The sequence below is a fragment of the Amblyraja radiata genome, chromosome 13, assembly GCF_010909765.2.
Source record: "Amblyraja radiata isolate CabotCenter1 chromosome 13, sAmbRad1.1.pri, whole genome shotgun sequence".
Lineage (NCBI taxonomy): Eukaryota > Metazoa > Chordata > Chondrichthyes > Rajiformes > Rajidae > Amblyraja > Amblyraja radiata.
The window spans coordinates 49,659,479-49,681,453 of NC_045968.1; the positions used below are offsets into that span (position 1 = coordinate 49,659,479).

General features: G+C 46.0%; 1 protein-coding gene across 1 annotated transcript; it reads left to right on the forward strand.

The window, feature by feature from the left end:
• Positions 1-11,198: 11,198 nt before the first annotated feature.
• On the forward strand, positions 11,199-21,125 carry LOC116979503 (GPI mannosyltransferase 4-like; the record flags this gene model as incomplete). The annotated part of the gene is made up of 3 exons (XM_033031013.1): positions 11,199-11,316; positions 16,474-18,067; positions 21,113-21,125. Coding segments are annotated over exons 1-3 (1,725 nt in total), but the record flags the coding sequence as incomplete, so codon positions are not given.
• Positions 21,126-21,975: the final 850 nt, after the last annotated feature.

The following is a 21,975-nucleotide window of genomic DNA, read 5'->3' on the forward strand; positions in this document are numbered from 1 at the left end:
CGGCATTTTGTGTCGACATTAGGCTGCAGGTGCGACCCAGTTGGGAGGAATGATAGATAGGCAGATGGAGCCGGGAGAGCTCATCTCTCCAAAGACCTGCTTCTGCTGTAGGATGGGAAGCAGCAAATAATTGAACATTGGAAGAAACACCGTTTTAAACAAGAAGCCGCTCACCGTCGCTGGCCTTCGCCGAGCCCGACCGCCCCGTTAACCAAATCGCGCGCGCGCGACCGTTGGGCCTTTGAACGGGTGGCGGGAACGTGCGCGGTAAAATAAAAATACAAGGAGGAAGGTTTGCGGTCGACACTCGCTTGTAAATGTGGCGATTGGTAAATTTGCCGGTCGAGGACGAGAGAGAAGGAAAATAGGTAGATGCTTTCACACAGTGGGTGTATGGAACAAGCTGAGTTGAGGCTGGGTCTATCCCAGCGTTTAAGAAGCAGTTAGACAGACATGGATCGTGTGGGAAGGAGCTGCAGATGCTGGTTTAACCCGTTTGACCCGCTCAATTAAGCTGTTTGACCCGCTCAGATAGGACAGGCTTGGAGATATATGGGACAAATACAGGCAGGTGGGACAAGTATAGATGGGGCATATTGGCCGGTGTCAAAGGGCCTGTTTCCGCGCTGTTTGACTCGGACTATGATTCTGTGTGCGGGAGGGAGAGAGTATCGCCCGTCTCCTTGTTCTCCCAGAATTTTGGCCTGGTGGTCGCCTAGAGCGGGAATCATCGTGCCTCTGGTGCATCCTGAAATAGCTGCATGTGGGCAACAACAACCTCGTGCACATAGCAAATGCAGGGATTTTTAAAGTAGTAAGACTTCTCAAAACATCTCTCCAGAACGTTACCGAGCAATTCAACATAGAACAGTACAGCGCAAGGAACCGACCCCTCGGCCCACGGTGTTTGTGCTGAACGTGATGCCGTTAAACTAATCTCTGCCTCGTATGCACAATGATCAATATACCTCCATTCTCTGCATTTCCATGTGTCTATCTGTATGCCTCTTAAACAACGCTATAGTATATATCTCCACCACCACCCTTGGCAGTGCGTTCCAGGAACGCACTACCCTCTGCGCAAAAAACACTTCCCACATATTTATTTTAAATTTTGCCTTTCTCATCTTAAATCTATGCCCTCTAGAATTTGACATTTCTACTCTGGGGAGAAGGTTCTGGCTGTGTGCCCCATCTATGCCTCTCATGATTTTATATACTTCTGTCAGATCACCTCTCAACCTCTGATATTCCAGGAAATTCAATCCATTGTTTACCTTGATTTAACATTGTCCCACATTAGCATAGATGGGAAAGTGTTTGATCAAAGCGGGTGGCTTGGCAGAGTGCCTCAAGGGAGTAAAGAGTGGAGGAGAGACAGTGAGGTCTTTCAAATTTAATACCGTGGGAGCTGAAGACAAGGCTGCTGGAGTCGCAAATTAATTTACAGAGACTTTGAGCATACTTTGAGTAATTACAGCAGGAATGACCTCAGACCCAACATAAACTTCAGTAATTTGCTATCAGAATTATAATCATTTAGTGCCAACATGTAAGCCATTGTCTCTTTCTTTAAAGCAATAAATAAATCTACAATTAAGTTTGCAATCTCAAGATAATGAACTACATTCAATTTATCCAGTTGGTAGCCTTGTCAACCAGCATTTTATAGCATTTTGATGCTATAAAATATCTCAAGCACTACAAAGGTGTGTTACAAACATAATTTGTCATTTGCAACCATTGAATGATATAGGACAGCAGAAGGTCGTGGAATCTCAAAATTGTGGAAGTGCCTGAAGATATTGTGGAAAGTTACCAAAATTTAAACTTTTTCACAAACTGCCAAACATCATTATTTTCATTTTGAAGAATACAGGAGAGGAAAGGATAAATGGTAAGTTTAAATGGAAAGCTCCTTCCACCGATTACTTTTGGAACTAAAAGGAAGGCCAATGTTTGTTTGAAGTTAACAAAGTGAGACTGGAGGAACTCAACAGGTCAGTTACCATGTGTGAAGGGAAATGGATAGACAACATTTCACTTTAGGATCCTTTTTCATCAATCCATCAGTCTGAAGAAATGTCCTGACCAGAAAGGTTGTCTGTCCATTTGCTTCCACAGATTCTGCCTGACTTGCTGAGTTCCTCCACCCATTTATTTTTTTGCTCTTACATATGGAGCTCTTACATTGGAGATCTTGGAAAAATACAATAAATTACTGGGAACTAACAGGATCTTGCCCAACACCACAAGTAAGAACAATGGGCAGCAAAAATAATGCATTTTATACATTTTTTAACATGGTAAATGTTAAAAATGTACTAAGTCAACAAAGGAAAATACAAAAAGCCTGAGCATCTCAGCGGGTCAGGCAGCAGCTGTGGAGTGAATCGATAGACAACATTTCAGGTGTTGACCCTTCTTCAGATTTTGGGTTCCATCCCAAAATGTTGCCTGTTCATTCCCTCCTGAGATGCTGCCTGGCCCTCTGAGTTCCTCCAACATTTTGTGTTTCGCTCAAGATTCCAGCATCGGCAGGAGATTGAAAACTTGATAAAGGAGCTAGGTTTTAAATGGGAGCTAAAAGGAGATAGTTGGGTTCATTTCAAAGCTTCTGATTTGGATAGTTGTGGGCTTACAGTTGGTGTGGTAACGTACTTTTTGCATGCACATGATATAATGTTAAGAACAAAGCCATGGAGGCCAAATTAGATCATTAAGCATGTGCTCGATGGTTGAAGATGACATTACAAGTTAAAATAAAGGCAACAAAGTTGGATATTACATTTTTGTAGGGAAGGTGATGAAGGGCAAGCCAGTAAAGTATTTGATAAGTTGAGTTGGAAGGAACTGCAGGTGTTGGTTTACACTGAAGATATGTGACACAAAATGCTGGAGTAACTCAGTGGGACAGGCAGCAATTCTGGATAGAAAGAATGGGTGACGTTTCGGGTCGAGACCCCTCTTCAGACTGGAGAAGTCTCAGGAAGTAAAAATAACAATGATAGTAAAGGCAGAAGGCGAGTTGAAGAAAGCTGCAGGCAGGGAATATCGAGATTGAAATCAGGTTCAAGTGGAGACTTAAAACTGGAGGTTCAGCTCAGGGTCAAATAGGATGCTAATGTTACAAGCAATCTGGGCCAGTATGACATGGTGGCCAGTGACAGGATGGAATTGGAAACCAGAAATGGGGTTAGTTGAGAGGGATGGTGCATTCTGTATTTCCTAGTGTCCAGGATAGGAAGTCATACAAGATAGCAAAGACATAAGCAACCACTAATGATGTAAAGGAAACAAATGACAAGGAAGAATCAAAATATATGTGTGGGGGTAACATGCATTTTTATAAAGTCCTACTTGCCACCAAAGAGCGCTAAATGTTTTATAAGTGATACTTGAATCATGTATTATTATTTTATCCAAGCACAGTGTTAATTGATTATTTGCAAGCGGGAAGGATATCAGATAATCCCCAAAAGGCTTGCACAATAATAAGAATGATTCCAAGGCACTAACTGAAACAATGATCACAACACCACCTACAGCATATGAAAGCAAACAACATTCTCTTCAGGTTTCCAGGGAGAATCTGGTGACTGTGGATTCCAATCAACATGGAACACAGCACAATAGTCGCATGGTGACTTGCAAATTCAACAAATTATCTTGAATCTATGTGATCCTACAAGTCAGGAAATGAATCCTACATCAAATTCAACATTGGAATTAAAGATGTAGGAAGGAACTGCAGATGCTGATTATACACCGTAGATAGACACAAAATGATAGTGTAACTCAGCGGGACAGGCAGCAGCTCTGGAGAGAAGGAATGGGTGACATTTTGGCTCGGGACCCGTCTTCAGACAGTCAGGAGAGGAAATGTAGAGATGTGTACTATTATACATTTCCTTATCGTCTGCTTTGATGTCATTTTCACACCTTACCCTTCCATAACTCTAGACTCCCTTTCCCCTGACTCTCACTGAAGAACAGTCTCGTCCCGGAACATCACCCATTCCTTCTCTCCAGAGCTGCTGCCTGTCCCACTGAGTTACAGTGCATTCAGAAAGTATTCAGACCCCTTCACTTTCTCCACATTTTGTTACGTTACAGCCTTATTCTAAAATAGATTAAATTATTTTTTTATCATCAATACCCCATCATAAAAACACAAAAACAGGTTTAGAAATTTTTGAAAAGTAATTAAAACGAAATAGCTGAAATATCACATTTACATAAATATTCAGACACTTTACTCAGTACTTTGTTGAGACACCTATGGCAGCGATTACAGACTCAAGTCTTCTTGGGTATGACGCTACAAGCTTGGTACACCTGTATTTGGGTAATTTCTCTCATTCTTCTCTGCAGATCCTCTCAAGCTCTGTCAGGTTGGACGTGCAGCATTGATGCGCAGCTATTGGATCCCTCCAGAGATGTTCGATCTGGTTCAAGTCCGGGCTCTGGCTGGGCCACTCAAGGACATTCACAGACTTGTCACAAAGCCACTCCAGCGTTGTCTTGACTGTGCTTAGGGTCGTTGTCCTGTTGGAAGGTGAACCTCCACCCCAGTCTGAGGTCCAGAACGCTCTGGAGCAGGTTTTCATCAAGGATCTCTCTGTACTTTGCTCCGTTCATCTTTCCCTCGATCCTGACTAGTCTCCCAGTTCCTGCCGCTGAAAAACATCCCCATAGCATGATGCTGCAACCAGCATGCTTCACGGTAGGAATGGTATTGGCCAGGTGATGAGCAGTGCCTGGTTTCCTCCAGATGTGACACTTGGCACTCAGGGTAAAGAGTTCAACCTTGATTTCATCAGGCCAGAGAATCTTGTTTCTCATGCCTTTTGGCAAACTACAAGCAGGCTGTCACGTGCCTTTTACTGAGGAGTAGCTTCCGCCTGGCCACTCTACCATAAAGGCCTAATTGGTGGAGTGCTGCAGATATAGTTGTTCTTCTGGAAGGTTCTCCCATCTCCACAGAGGAATTCTGGAGCTCTGTCAGAGTGACAGTTCTTGATTACCTCCCTGGCCAAGGCCCTCTCCCCCGATTGCTCAGTTTGGCCGGGCGGCCAGCTCTATGAAGTCCTGTGGTTCCAATGTTCCATTTAAGAATGGCAGAGGCCAATGTGCTCTTCGGGACCTGCAATGCTGCAGAAACTGTTTTATATCCTTCCCCAGATCTGTATCTCAACACAATCCTGTCTTGGAGGTCTGCAGACAATTCCTTCGTTTTCACGGCTTGGTTTTTGCTCTGACATGCACTGTCTACTGTGGGACCTTATATAGACAGGTGTGTGCCTTTCCAAATCATGCCCAATCAATTTAATTTACCACAGATGCACTCCAATCAAGTTGTAGAAACATCCCAATGGAAACAGGATGAACCTAAGCTCAATTTTGAGTGTCATAGCAAAGGGTCTGAATACAATACAATAAAATACAATTTATTTGCAGCCTTATTCTAAGGCTTATGTAAATGTGATATTTCAGTATTTATTTTTAATTACTTTGCAAAAATTTCTAATCACCTGTTTTCGCTTCTTCATTCTGGGGTATTGTGTGCAGATTGATGATTAAAAATGTGAATACAATCCATTTTAAAATAAAGTTGTGACAACAAAATATGGAAAAAGTGAAGGGGTCTGAATACTTTCTGAATGCACTGTACTTCAGCATTTTGTGTCTATCTTTGGAATTTACAGGGAAGCTTTCAAAGTGTTTTAATACATCTATCTATATTTAAAACTCTGTGTGTGTGTGTGGCTGTGTGTGTTTCTGCCTGTCTTGTGGGTGCCAGCCTTTGATTCGTTGCTACGCCAACACCACACACAGAAACGCCGAGATTTTTTCCATTTCGGTAGAGATTTCACTTTTCATTCCAAGTATCCACTGCTGATTACATTTCGTCGTGTTTATGTACACATTTTTAATGAAATCCTTCTCCCCCCCCCCCCCCCCCCCCCCAAAATTTCAAAAATAAAGCTGGCTTCTCACCCATAGAATGTGGGCGAACATTCCATCGTGTGATGTCACAATGCCCAATGTTCACAGATGTCCAATCGGAATGGATCCATTTACATATGCCTTTGCACCAGCCCCAGCCCCTGGTGAACGTTCCATCGTGTGATGTCACAATGCCCAATGCCCAAAGACATTCTTGCCATAGAGGGAGTACAGAGAAGGTTAACCAGACTGATTCCTGGGATGTCAGGACTTTCATATGAAGAAAGACTGGATAGACTCGGTTTGTACTCGCTAGAATTTACAAGATTGAGGGGGGATCTTATAGAATCTTATGTTTCTATGTTTCCCTCTCCTCACCCCTCTCCCACCCATCCCTCTCTCCCCCCCCCCCCTTCACTCTCTACCCACCCCCTTCCCTCTCCCCGCCCCGCCCCCTATCCCCTCTGTCCCTCTTCCACTACTCCCCCTACCCCTCCCTCCCCACTCTTCCACTTCTCTCCCCCTTCCCCCTCCACTCTCCCTCCCCACTCTTTCCCCTCTCGCCCCCCAACCCTCTCCCCCTCCCTCCCTCCTCCCCTCCCCCACATCTCTCTCCCATCCCCCTCTCTCACCACCTACCCCACTCTCCTTTCACTCCAAAATCTGTCCCGTTTCCTCCTCCTCCTCTCCCCTCCCTCCCCTCTTCTCACCCCCCCCCTCCCCCCACCTGTGTGTTTGGGGGGTGGTTAATGTGAGTGTGATGCCGCAGCCCCACCCCTCTGCAAACGCCGTTGGGGAAACAGACCCAACGGGTCTGCACTTGGTCTAGTCTATATTTAAAACTGTGTGGCTGCCGCCGTCCGTCCGTCCGGCTGCCTTTCTGCCTTTTGATTCGTTCCATCGTGTGATGTCACAATGCCCAATGCTCGCAGATGTCCAATCGGAATGGATCCATTTACATATGACTTTGCACCAGCCCCAGCCCCAGCCCCTCCCCCCCACCCCCGCAGCCTGTGTCGAAGCTCGGCATCATGTGTGTGGGAATAGAGAAAGAGGATTGGGGGTGATAGGGAATGGGGAACAGATGGACTGTCCCTACCCCTCCCCCTTCCACTCTCCCTCCCCGCCATTTCCCCTCTCTCCCCCCACCCCTCTCCACCTCCCTCCACACTCTTACCCCTCCCTCCCCTACCACATCCCTCACCCCCCTCCCCCACACCTATCTCCCCCTCCCACATCCCTCTCTCCCCCTCCCCATCCCTCTCTCCATCTCCCTCTCCTCACCCCTCTCCATCTCCCTCTCCTCACCCCTCTCCTCCCCCTCCTCCTCACCCCCTTCCCTCTCCCCCCTTCCCTCCCCAGCCCCCTTCCCTCTCTCCCCACCCCCCTTGCCTCCCCCACCCCTTTCCCTCTCTCCCCCACCCCCCTTTCCCCACCTCTCTCCCCCTCCCTCCACACACTTGCCCCTCCCTTCCCTACCCCATCTCCCTCCTCCCCATCCCTCCCTCCCCTCCCCCACACCTATCTCCCCTCCCCCTCCCCCATCCCTCTTTCCCCCACCCCCCTTCCCTCCCCACCCCCTTCCCTCTCTCCCCCACCCCTGCCCCCTAACCCCCTTCCCTCCCCCACCCCTTTCCCTCTCCCCCCCACCCCTTTCCTCCTCCCCACTCTTCCCCCTCCATCCACACTCTTCCCCCTCTACCCCCTACCCCATCTCCCTCCTTGCCTCCCCTCCCCCACACCTTCCCCTCCCCTCTCTCCTCGCCTCCCCCACCCCTCTCTCCTCCCCCCCTCCATCTCCCTCTCCTCACCCCTCTCCCATCCCTCTCTTCTCTCTACCCACCCCCTTCTCTCTCTCCCCCTTCCCCCTGCCCATCTGTCCCTCTTCCACCACTCCCCCTACCCCTCCCTCCCCACTCTTCCACCTCTCTCCCCTTACCCCACCCCTATCCCTCCCCCACCCCTCTCTCCCCCTCCCTTCCCCTCTCTCCCCCACCCCTTCCACTACACCTCTGTCCCTCTTCCACCACTCCCCCTGTCCCTCTTCACCACTCTCCCTACCCCTCTCCCCCTCCCTCCCTCCCCACTCTTCCACTTCTCACCGCCCCTCCCTCTCCCACTCTCCCTCCCCACTATTTCCCCTCTCTCCCCCTACCCCTCTCCCCCTCCCTCCACACTCTTCTTCCTCCCTCCCCTACCCCATCTCCCTCCTCCCCTCCCCCACACATCTCCCCCATACCTCTCCTCCCATCCCCCACCCCTCTCTCCTCCCCCTCTCCAACTCCCTCTCCTTACTCCCTCTCCCCCACCCCTCCCCCCAACCCCCTTCCCTCCCCCACCCCCTTCCCTCTCCCCATTCGTCCCCCTCCTTCCACACTCTTCCCCCTCTACCCCTTACCTCATCTCCCTCCTCGCCTCCCTCCCCCTCCCCCACACCTCTCTCCCCCTACCCTCTCTCCTCCCCTCCCCTCCCCCACCCCTCTCTCCTCCCCTCCCCCACCCCTCTCTCCTCCCCATCTCCCTCTCCATCTCCCTCTCCTCACCCCTCTCCCTCCTTCCCTCCCACCCCTCTCCCTCCTCCCCTCCCACCCCCTCTCGCCCACCCCTCTTCACCCCCATCTCCTCCCCACCCCCTTCCCCTCTCTCTTGCACCACTCCCCGCTACACCTCTCCCCTCTCCCACCCCTATTTGTGTTTTTGGGGGGTGGTTAGTGGGAGTGTGATGCCGCAGCCCCCCCCCCCCCCCCCCGCAAACGCGCGTTGGGGAAGCAGACCCAACGGGTCTGCACTTGGTCTAGTAATCTTTAATTCTGCTTTAATATTTTATGTTTGACTCACTTGCTACATGTAGCAATTATAATAATTAGAGCCAGCATGTTTAGGCGCCAAAAATCTCTGAAATAGGCAGGCAAAAGGGCATAATAAAATTTAAAAAAAGGTATTTATTGACAAAAAAAGGCATGTATTTCCACCACCAAAATATGGTTAAAAATGATGATTATAATGGTATACTACATTATTGCCTGGTTGCACATAACTACTAGCATTTTTTTCAAATTATCTGGTGTTAAACTATGCCATCTGTCAGACAGAATATGCTTCAGTTGTGAAAAACTTATTTCTACCCCAGCTGAGGTCACTGGTGCATTCCTGAAACAAGCTACAAACTCTACATTCATGTTGATATCTTGTGCATTACAACTACCTTTGAGAAATTTAGCTGTTTTGTACTTCTTCAAAAGCTTTGTTAGCTAAAATCCCCCTCTCACATTTTCCTTGTTTGTCTTTACCTACATCGCCAGGAATTTTAAGTACAATGTACAGCAAGTGAAGATGTAAACAACTGAGCAATAGTTGTGCTTTTTGACTTCTCCAATACTTCCAATGTCAAGAAATACTCCTTTGATGGTTGACCTGCCTCCAGTTTACCGATGACCACATTGGCAACATATCTCCCCACAGCATTGGTTGTCTCGTCTATTGGGATCCATATTTTGTTGCATGCAACTTCATCTCTACTTTTCTGCACAACAATGTTGAAGTTGCTGTCAACATAATTTTTCTGTAATGATGACTCGTTCGGTATAGGTTCCTTTGTGTATTTCCCTAAAAATCCTCTGAGAGATTTGTTTTCCAATTTCCACAGTGGAATTCCAGCATCAATGAATGCTTTGCACAGATCACTCGAAAACTCAGATTTGCGACTGGAGCCAGCAGTAAATGTTGTGAGGAGAAAAGCTAGCGTATTTCCTACCTTCAGTTTCTCTGCCGTCGACTTGTGTTTAGCTGTCTGTACATGCTGGGAGACAAAATATTTCTTCTCATGTTTCACTGCTTTCTCACATGCTTTGCAAAACTGCACAGTTGTCTGTAGAGAATATATCACTCCCGTGCACTCTCACCAAATTTTGTTTTGCATAAGCAATTGTTGAAGTTATTCAATAGATTAATGCTTGCAATCTGTACCATAAAAGAGTTCAATGAACTATAATATTGATTTGTAGAACTGACCAGCAGTATCTGTGCAGGTACCTGAATAATCACCATGGATTTTACAGCATACATTGCTTCTCCATCACAGTGAAAATTGGCACATTAGCACTTCTGGTAAAGCTTCCGCCTTGTAACTCCAGTGACCTGGATTCCATCTGACTTCTGGTACTGTTTTTGAGGAGTTTGCACATTTTCCCGATGAGCGGGTTGTCTGGTTATTTCCAGATCCCAAAGACGTGGTGGGTTAATTTGCCATGGTAAACTATCACTTGTGTGTATTGTGTGATAGAATATGAAGGGGACTGTTGGGAACTTAAAAATGGAATTCATGTAGAATTAGTGGAAATAGATGTTTTATGGTTAGTGGAGATGTGGTCGGCCACGGAGCTTGTTTCCATTCCAATACTTCCCTGACATTAAACATTTTAACTTAATTTTTAACATAATTTATTTTACCACAAACATTTTCAAACTACAGATCCAATATCCAAAATCTAAGCACCAAGAACTTATTAATTTTCACAGATATTGGATAGCAAAACTTAAATTTTTTTTTCTACACTTACCAAATATTTTCCTAGTTTTCTACTTCAAAAAGCAGTGCAGCGTAGGTTCAAGGTTACTCTCTGGGATGGCGGGACTGTCATATGAGGAAAGATTGGAAAGACTGGGCTTGTATTCACTGGAATTTAGAAGGATGAGAGGATATCTTATAGAAACATATGATTATAAAAGGACTGGACAAGCTAGATGCAGGAAAAATGTTCCCAATGTTGGGGGTGTCTAGAATCAAGGGCCACAGTCTAAGAATAAAGGGGAGGCCATTTAATACTGAGATGAGAACAAAGTTTTTCACCCAGAGAGTTGTGAATTTGTGGAATTCCCTGCCACAGAAGGCAGTAGACGCCAATTCACTGGCTTTAAAAGAGAGTTAGATAGCGCTCTAGGGGCTAGCGGAATCAAGGGATATGGGGAGAAGGCAGGCACTGATTGTGGATGAACAGCCATGATCACAATGAATGGTGGTGCTGGCTCAAAGGGCCAAATGGCCTCCTCCTGCACCTACAGTATTTTCTATTTTCTATTTAAAAGCAATGGCAGGGGCTTCAGGTTGGATCAGACAGAGGATAGAAATTAAGTAACAAAACAGGAGAAGCGTGTTCTTTTTGGTTTATTGATTTTGGACATGTGGACCTAATATTAAATGAATCATCATTAAAATGTAATACTTACTATTTTTCTAGTGACTGTTTTGGATGGAGCCCAAGGTAATGTGGCTGGCTTTTGGGCTGTTCAGGATACTATGGTGTTTGGCTCCACAAACAGGCTATATACACCCTGATGAATTTTTTCAGTCTCCGGAGGTTATGGCAGGTAAAATATCGTTTGTTTTGCTTTCTACTCATACAAAGCATTCTTTTTTGTAAATGTTAGTTTTGTTTCCTTCTGGAAGTAAACTATGTGTTATTGAAGCATAATAATGTCTTAGATCTGAATTATACCTTTTTGTGTATAATAAGCAAATGTCAGATATCATGTTTATACCCCCAGCAGCTAAGATTGAACAATTCTCACCTCTGGGGCAATGTCCATTGCAAATCTCAATTGATGAGGGATTTTAAAATAAAGCATCTTAATTATTATGTCATTCTTTATTCCAATAATATTTACTTGCTTTCAATTCAAGTATCATAGTTTATATAATTAACCAAAACGTAACCCAGGCATAACGTATATTGATTAGTTTTTGTGTACCGAAGAACAGTTTGTCTTTGAAAGTGCAAGTTGCCGCCAGATATGCTTAGTCTCTCATTTAGGATAGATTAAGGTCTGACAAAGAGCAACCCAACCAAGACCTCAACGGTGGAACAGGCGGAGGATGATGGCTGACTTTAGTGTAGCGTGTGGCTGGGAAGGCGGATGAAGGCTGCAGCAGAAAAGGGTCACCGGTCGTCTTGGATTCCATGTCACTGGATTCTGACCCAAGGACCGTGTGGTGGCTGGCTGTGCACCAGTCTTCCCACGTTAAACAAAGTCACGCACAGGCTTCCTCCATGAGAGGACAGTTATACTTGTTTCGAGAACCGTTGATCTTCGATGATGAAGATAATTACAATAGGAAATCCAACAGGCAATGTATGAATACTCCTTTGTTCATTCATCCTTTCCCACCCAAACCAACCTTTCTCCAGGTAGTTCCCCTGCAACTGCAAGAGATGTAACACATTTCCCTACACCTTCCTCACATCCATCCATAGACCAAATCACTTATTTTAAATTCCTGCCAACATTTATAAAATCAAATTTTTCAGGGTGGTTCCCAATCTGTCATGTCACCCTCAAACATTTCCTTATCCAGGTCCATTTACACCAGCTGCAGAATATGCAATAATGGCAGACTTTGTAGCTTAGGGGTTTGATCTTTGTTTAACATGTCCAAATTAATAGATGTTACAATAAAATAATAAAATGTTAGTATATCCTTAATTTGTCAGAGAATGTAACTGTTTAATAAGTTTGGCATTTAACATTACTTTGTGAATCTTAGTGTTCTTGGATAACATTATTAATACCTCAGCGTCCATAGAATTCTGCCTCAACAGTGATTCAGCTGTAAATACTGATCCGACAGATTAGGAAATCAAAGCATTTGTCAGCAGTCAATAAGTTATGAATCAAGCTAAATGCCTATAAAATAAACCTTTTTGAGGCGTGGAGATGGGGTAGCCATTAAAGTAGTAGTCTGCTTCATTTTCTACTGTGGCTAGTTGTAGTAATGCTTAAGGAATTAAATCAATTTTGATCCAGTGACATTTAGGAACAGAAGTGGGCCACAGCCATTCAATAAGCTCATGGCTGTTCTGAATATAACCTAAACTCCGGAAACACACCTACCCCCTTTTACCCCATTGTTTATCAATAAGGTTTAGGATTTTATTCCTTCGAGCACAGGAGATTAAGAGTCGATTTTATAGAGGTGCATAAAATTATGAGAGGGTTGTGGAATCAACTAGTAAGTTGTTCAGGCAGATAAAATAACAACATTTAAAAGACTCAGAAGTCAAAAGTGTTTAGTTGTCACCTGCACTGGAACAATGGAATTCTTACTTGCTGCAGCTTTCCTGGGCCATGAAACAAAAGCACAACCAATGAATATAAATAAATTATCAGTAATATTAAGTAACCAGACCATAAAGTGCAAACCAAAGTAAGTAGTGCAACCTATAAAAACTCCATAGTGATTAATTGCTGAGGTACGGTTATGGATAAGGTTATGCAGTGTGATTCAAGAGTCCAATGTTTGAGAGGCAGAAGCTGTTCTTGAACTTGGAGATAATGGTTCAGGCTTCTGTACCTTCTTCCCAATAGAAGCAACAAACTGACAGTGTGGTCTGGGTGGTGTGGTTCTTTGATAATACTAGCAGCCTTTTTGAGGACAGTTTTCGAGGGATATGTGTCAAACATGTGGAAGTGCGTAATTCGCACTAGCTTAGATGGGCACATTGAATGGTACGGACGAGTTGGGCTGAACGCCATGTTTCAGTGCTGTATGACTATGACTCTAATCTATCAGCCTCTACTTTAAAAACATTCAGAAATTGACCCATCAGCACCTTTTGAGTTCGTGCGTTTTGAAGATTCTCAATTCTCTGAGAGAAAACAAATTATTTGACTTCTATCGCAAATGGCAATCCTTTATTTTTTAAATATAACGCCGTGGTTCGAGATTCTCCCACAAGACAAAATATTCTCTCCATACCCATGCTGTCAAAAACCCTCAAGATCTTGTATGTTTCAATTAAGTTGACCTTCAGTCTTCTGAACTCCAGTGGCTTCATCTGAAGCAAAACCCATCCAACCTTTACTCATTACACAATCTGCCCTTTCTGGTAACAATCTCTTAAACCCCTGAACTGCTGTCAATGAGTTTACATCTTTCCTTAAATAAGAAGATCAATACTGTGCGGTTCTCCTGATGTGGTGTATGTAAATAAACATAATCGCAAGGGCAGCATGGTGATGCAGATGTAGAGTTGTTGTCTTAAAGCGCCACAGACCCAGGTTCGACCCTGACTACATGTGCTGTCTGTACAGAGTTCGTACGTTCTCCCTGTGAACGCGTGGGTTTTCTCCGGGTTTTCTCCGGTTTCCTACCACACTCCAAAGACATACAGGTTGTAGATTAGGCATACCTTGAGGTGTCTCCGTAGAGAGGAGGAGAACTTCTTCAAAGTAGGCATACCTTGAGGACCTTGGACCATGACCCCACTGACGAGCACCAGGCCACCATTTCTAGCACCATCACCGACTTCATCAATTCCCACGCCCTGCCCGACCAAGCTTCCAACCTCATCGTTCCCCAGCCCCGCACGGCCCGTTTTTACCTTCTCCCCAAAATCCACAAACCCGGTTCTCCCGGCAGACCCATTGTCTCTGCGTGTTCGTGCCCCACCGAACTCATCTCCACATACCTTGACTCCATCCTATCCCCCTTGGTCAAATCCCTCCCCACCTATGTTCTAGACACCTCAGACACTCTCCGCCGCCTCCACGCATTCCACTCTCTGGGCCCTCACCCCCTCATCTTCACCATGGATGTCCGGTCACTCTACACCTCCATCCCCCACCAGGATGGCCTCGGAGCCCTCCGGTTCTTCCTCGACCAGAGGAGCAACCTATACCCAGCCACTGACACTCTCCTCCGTTTAGCGGAGTTGGTCCTCACCCTCAACAACTTCACATTTGACTCCTCCCATTTCCTCCAAACACAAGGCGTAGCTATGGGCACACGCATGGGCCCCAGCTACGCCTGCCTCTTTGTCGGGTACGTTGAACAATCCTTGTTCGAGACGTACCAGGGCCCCATCCCCGACCTCTACCTCCGTTACATTGACGACTGCTTTGGGGCCACCTCCTGCACCTACACACAACTGACTGACTTCATCCACTTCACCACCAACTTCCATCCGGCACTCCAATACACCTGGACGATTTCCGACACTTCCCTACCATTCCTTGACCTCACCATCTCCATCGCAGGGGACAGACTCCTGACCGACATACATTACAAACCCACTGACTCACATGGCTATCTGGACTACACGTCTTCCCACCCTGCCCCCTGTAAAGACTCCATCCCCTACTCCCAATTCCTCCGCCTACGCCGCATCTGTTCCCAGGATGAGACATTCCACACCAGGGCATCGGAAATGTCCTCGTTCTTCAGGGAACGGGGATTCCCCTCCGCCACCATAGATGAGGCTCACACCAGGATCTCATCCATACCCCGTAACACTGCTCTCTCTCCCCATCCCCGCACTCGCAACAAGGGCAGAGTCCCTCTGGTCCTTACCTTTCACCCCACTAGCCGCCAAATACAACACATAATCCTCCGCCATTTCCGCCACCTCCAACGTGACCCCACCACTCGCCACATCTTCCCATCTCCCCCCATGTCTGCCTTCCGCAAAGACCGCTCCCTCCGCAACTCCCTCGTCAATTCTTCCCTTCCCTCCCACACCACCCCCTCCCCGGGCACTTTCCGTTGCAACCGCAAGAAATGCAACATCTGTCCCTTCACCTCCCCCCTCGACTCCATTCAAGGACCCAAGCAGTCGTTCCAGGTGCGACAAAGGTTCACCTGTATCTCCTCCAACCTCATCTACTGCATCCGCTGCTCTAGATGTCAGCTGATTTACATCGGGGAGACCAAGCGTAGGTTGGGCGATCGTTTCGCCGAACACCTCCGCTCAGTCCGCAAAAACCTACCTGAACTCCCGGTGGCTCAGCACTTCAACTCCCCCTCCCATTCCCAATCCGACCTCTCTGTCCTGGGTCTCCTCCATTGCCAGAGTGAGCAACAGCGGAAATTGGAGGAACAGCACCTCATATTCCGTCTGGGGACCTTGCGTCCTTATGGCATTAACATTGAATTCTCCCAATTTTGCTAGCCCTTGCTGTCTCCTCCCCTTCCTTAACCCTCTAGCTGTCTCCTCCCACCCTCCCATCCGCCCGCCCTCGGGCTCCTCCCCCTCCTCCCCTTTTCCTTCTTTCTCCCACCCCCCATCAGTCTGAAGAAGGGTTTCGGCCCGAAACGTCGCCTATTTCCTTCGCTCCATAGATGCTGCTGCACCCGCTGAGTTTCCCCAGCAATTTTATGTACCCAGGTTGTAGATTAATTTGGCTTTGTTTTTTTTAATTTGTAAATTATCCCTAGTATAGGGACAGGGTTCGCTGGGCAGTTTGGACTCGGTGGGCCAAAGGGCCTGTTTCTGCGTTGTATCTATAAAGTAACCTGAACTAAAAAAGCACCCTACTTTTCTAATCAGTTCACCTTGCAAAAAGCAATAACATTCTGCTAGCATTCCTGCTAGCCTTTTGTAAATAATACATTACGGCATTCAGATCTCTCTCCATCTAGATCTTTCTAAAAGCAGAACTGATGATGTACCACTGCATTTTCTTAAATAATCAAACATGTTGTATTAAGTCATTTATGTTAATTTCAAGCTCATTATGCTTTCTTTACAGGTGACATTTTGAACTTGAAAACCTTCCACCCTTGGGAATTCAATACTTGTTACCCCAGCAGGACAGTTCTTTTCCCATTGGTCACAGCAGGGTTTTCATTCACAATACTTAAAACTTTACAAAATGTTGGCCTCTTTGGCAACATCATAAACAGCTATACTTTGTTGGTTTTCCCCAGACTTTATCTGACGTGCCTGTCCTTTATTTTGGACTACTCTGTATACCATTTAGCCTGTCTCTGGAATTTAGACCCATGGAATGCATTAACCCTGTTGAGTAGTTCTCATGTGATGTTGGTTTTTCACACCAGGACATTTTCAAATTCCATTGAAGCAGCTCTGTTTGCATTGCTGCTGTTGCTAGTGGCTATAGACACAAAGCAAACAAATGTGGCATCAGATGCTGGAAAAAAGAACAGAAAGAAGAATAAATGTCTTATGGGGATTGTTTTAGTGTCAGGATTTTTCAATAGGCCCACCTTCATTGTTTATGCATTAGTGCCCATGTTCCTGTGGCTTTCCCATGATCAAAAAGGCACATTTCAGTTCAGTTTCAGAACTATTTTGAGCAATACTGTTGGCACTTTTTCATCTGTAATTGTACCCACTTTTACGTTCATTATGATAGATACATTATATTTTGATGCAATGTTTTCTGACATTCCCTGTTTGTTGAATACTGGAAATCCTGTACATAAGCTTATTGCTACTCTAAGACGACATATAGCTTTAACTCCTCTCAATTTCATTGTGTACAACTTGAAATCAGAAAACCTTTCGACACATGGGAGTCATCCATGGTTTACACATCTGACCGTGAATAGTCTTATGCTGTTTGGTACTCTTCATTTGTCAGCTGTAGTATCTGGTATCCAAATCATATTCAGCAAATTTACACGTGGGGCTAAAAGTCTTGCTCCAAAGAAACAGCAATTTGAACAGAGATTATTGATGGTGTTTCCTGTTACACTTTTAATGACTGAATATTTAATTCTAGTTTATTTTGTTCCTGTGATCATTCTTTCTTTTTTCTGTCATCAGGAAGGACGGTTTCTTAGTCCACTTATTGTACCAGTTGTTCTTCACTGTGCTATAAAACATAAGATATCGAAATGGAAATTAGTAAGTGTTGTTTTTAACATCCTGTGTTCAGTATATTTTGGCTACCTACACCAGGGTGGGCTGATTCCTTGTATTTCCTATTTAGAGAAAGCTCTCCATTTCAAGGATCCTGTAGTTAATCAGGAAGAATACATTTTGATATTTTATCACACTTATATGCCTCCTAGACATCTCCTGAATGTCAAATCAGATCAAGACTCTGTCAGAATCATTGATCTGGGAGGATCTGATATTTCTGTGCTCAACAGCACAGTGAATAAATTACTTGACCCTTTTTCTTCTATTGACAACAACCAAATGAATATGTACATCATTGCACCTGGTACTGTTGAAAACGTCTTTCTTTTTTGTAACTTTCGGTGTAAATCTATTGCATCCTTCTTCCCTCATTTGTCCATGGAAGATCCTCCTGATATGTCTAAACTTTTTTCTAAGGATATATTGATGCAGCTGAGTCTTTACATTTTCAAGGTGTATATAAAGGAAAATAATTCTAAAACGTAAGAAAGTCTGCTTTATTTTTGATGTTCACATACTGTTTGCTATTGTGATGTATTTGCAAGCTTTTGCACATTTGCTGGAATTGCAGATGTTGGAAATCTGAAATAAAAATAAATTGTTAGATGAACTCAATATGTTAGACAGCATATGTAGAAAAATAGTTAACATATCAGACTTCCAAACTGTTTGAGCACAATTTTAATTCATGCCCATTGTATTATTAGTCAAATAGCAATGTACGGTCCAATGGTTTCTAATTAATTAATAGTTTGACTATTTGTAACAAGAAATAATAATTTTATAATATTTATTAATATGAAATTAACCAAGATTTCTAAATCACTGTTGGACATTTGGCCACAGGAATTTAATCATATGACGTTATTACATCTATCTTTCATATAACTATTAAAACTCTGATCTTGTATGTGGATTTGTGTGTTTATTTGTTTGTGTGTGATCACAAATTCGCAAAAAATCTATGCGCTAACGATAACATTTTTACATATTGATTTTTCCCACTGGAGTCCAAAATCTACTTATCTGAAAAATGGATGCTTTATTTCTCGAGTTATTAATGAAAATGTTCAAAGATTTGATAAAACTTTGGATTTAAAATGTTTTTTTCCAGTTAAAATCATTTCTATGGACTTCCAGCACACTTCGATACAAAGTTGCAAGACAGGAACTCTGGCAGGAACACTCTGAACTTTTCAGCTCAATTGCATCTCACAGCAAGTGCACATTTGCAACAATGTTGCCATCATAGCTCCTGGCAGGACATGAGGTGGAGGGTCAATTGGTATTGCAATTGGGAAGATGCTATTGGGATTTTTTTTCCAACTCCAGTGCCGGGGGAGGCTTACGAGCTATGATCTTTGCTGAGTGCTCGAATCCATGCCTCCCGTGGGGGCTATCGGTAGGGGACGGGTGCTTTGGGGGAGCAGACCCAACGGGTCTGCACTTGCTCTAGTATATGAGTAAAACTCTCATCTTGTCTTTGAGCGTGTTTGTTCGTGCACGTGCTTTTCATGCCATGAATTACGCCAAAACAGTTAACGACAGCGCTACAATTTTTGGACCACCTTACTCACAATTGTCTTGTGGTGTGTTTTTTTTAATCAAGTTTCGTTCAGATTGATGTTATATTTTAAAAGTTATTCACATTTAAAAATGCACAAAACCCCAATTTGAGAAAAATCTCTTCCCTCTGCACTAGCACTTACAGCTATGACATCACAGTGGGATTGTAGCTACAATGTTGCTATTCCAAGACACTGAGTCCTGCAAGCCCAAGCAAGTGCGACTGCAATTTTTTTAAAGTTTAAAATGAGGGAGGCTGAATAAGGGGAAATGAGCAGCCTCTGTGCAGTTGGGGGCTATGGGTGAATGGTGGAATATTGCTTTGGGGGAATGGATTGCGTTGGGGAAACGGGTGAGTGGTGGAATATTGCGTTGGGGTATGGGTTGCGTTGGAGGACCAGACCTCCCATGTGACACTTGGTCTAGATCTACCTACCTACCTACCTACCTACAACTAAAACTCATCTTGACCATTTACAGTCTGCGTTGTTTTTCAATTTGCGCAAAAACGGTACCCTATATCGCTAGGATTTTTTTCGCCACCTTACTCACCATTCTCCTCTGCTCCAAGCCACCAAATTTTGTTCCGATTGGTGGAAGATTACAAAAGGTATGAAGGTTTAAAAAATCGTGAGATCAGCAGATTGGTCTTCTCGCCTGTCCGTCACCATGAAGGTAACGCCCCTTCCAGCACCCGCTGGAGAAGAAAATCCACGGAGGAGCGGCTGAGCCCATAAGCACGTCCAGAAGCCGCCAATAATAAAGCTGAAGCAGCGTGTGTGGGCTGTGTTCGTGGGCAGGGGCGGGCTGTGTTCGCGGGCGGGGGCTGTGACTGCAACAGGCACTGGGGATGGGAGCAGCTGAGTGAGTCCGGAGCCGGGTCCTGGAGCCAGGAGTGCGGTCGGAGCCGGGGCCGGGAACCAGTGAGCCCACACACCCCCCTCTCACACCCCCCATCCCCTACACCCCACCTCCACCACATCCCCCTCCCCTACACCCCCCTCCCCTACACCCTCCCTTGCCTATACCCGCCTCCCCTACACCCCCCAACACACATCCTCCCTCCCCCACACCCCCTTCCTCACTCCCCACACCCTCCTCCTCCACACACATCCCACCCCCACACACCCCTCCCTCACACCCCCCCTCCACCCTCCCCCTCCCCCTCCCCCACACGCCCCTCCCTCCCCCACAACCCCCTCTCCCACACCCCCCTCCCCCACACTACCCTCCCCAAACCCTCACAACCCTCCTTCCCACACTCCCCTCCCCCATTCCCCCCCTACACCCCACCCCCCTCCCCCACACTCCCCCTACCACCCACACCCTCCCACATAGACCCCTCCCACAACCCCGCTCCCCCCCACATACCTCCAACCCCACACACACCCTCCCGCACAGCCGCCCTTCCCCACACACACCGCCCCCTCCCCCACATCCACGCCCCCCTACCATCCACACCCCTCCCCTCTCCCACATAGACCCCTCCCAAACCCCCTACCCCCACAACCCGACACACCCCCTCCCCCAAATACACCCCCTCCCCCACATACACCCCCTCCCATACATGCACCCTCTCCCCCACACGCACCCCCTCCCCCACACGCACCTCCTCCCCCACACGCACCCCCCCCCCCCCCACACACACCCTCCCCCACACACCCCCTTCCCCTACATCCCTCCTTCCGCACCACCTATTGCACTGAGGAATGGGTTGCATTGGGGGACCAGGCCTCCCGTGTGACTGGGACCCAACGGGTCCCACTTGGTCTATCTATATTGCTAAATCTCTGATCTTGACCGCTTTTGGCCCACTGTGCTGCGATTTCCGACAGAATGCGGCCACCTACGGCCGTCATTTTGGGCCACCTCGCTCAGAGCCCCCCTCCGCCTTACGGGTGCGGAGGATTTTTCCCATCGATGACAAATCAGAGAGATATTAATGTTTTTAAAAAATTCACCATTCTCTCTGCTGCCCCTGCTGGAGGGAAGGGGAGGGACTATAAAACCAGGAAGTGGTGTGCCTCACCCAGTCTCTGCAAGATGGATGAAGCCAAGGGTCACGTCTGTCTGAGCACTGAATAACACTGAAAAAATGTCTACACAACTGTGAGTACCCTTAATGTGGTTTGAAAATGAAAACATGGTTTGTTTGAAGTAAAAAGGCACTGCGTGCAGATGGTTGTTTGGGTGCTTTGGCTTGAAGTTGAAAGGCGCTACTTATTGCAAATGGTGGCTTGGGTGCCTTGACGAAGTTGAAAGGCACTACATACTGCAATTGGTGGCTTGGGAGCTTTGGTTTAAAGTTGAAAGGCACTACTTACTGCAAATGGTGGCTTGGGAGCTTTGGCTTGACGTTGAAAGGCACTACTTACTGCAAATGGTGGCTTGGGTGCCTTGACGAAGTTGAAAGGCACTACATACTGCAAATGGTGGCTTGGGAGCTTTGGTTTAAAGTTGAAAGGCACTACTTACTGCAAATGGTGGCTTGGGAGCTTTGGCTTGACGTTGAAAGGCACTACTTAATGCAAATGGTGGCTTGGGTGTTTTGGCTTGAATTTGAAAGGCACTTCTTACTGCAAATGGTGGTTTGGGTGCTTTGGCTTGAAGATGAAAGGCACTACTTACTGCAAATGGTGGCTTGAGTGGTTTGCTTGAAATTGAAAGGCACTACTTACTGCAAATGGTGGCTGGGGTGCTTTGGCTTGAAGTTGAAAGGCACTACTTACTGCAAATGGTGGCTTGGGTGGTTTGCTTGAAATTGAAAGGCACTACTTACTGCAAATGGTGGCTGGGG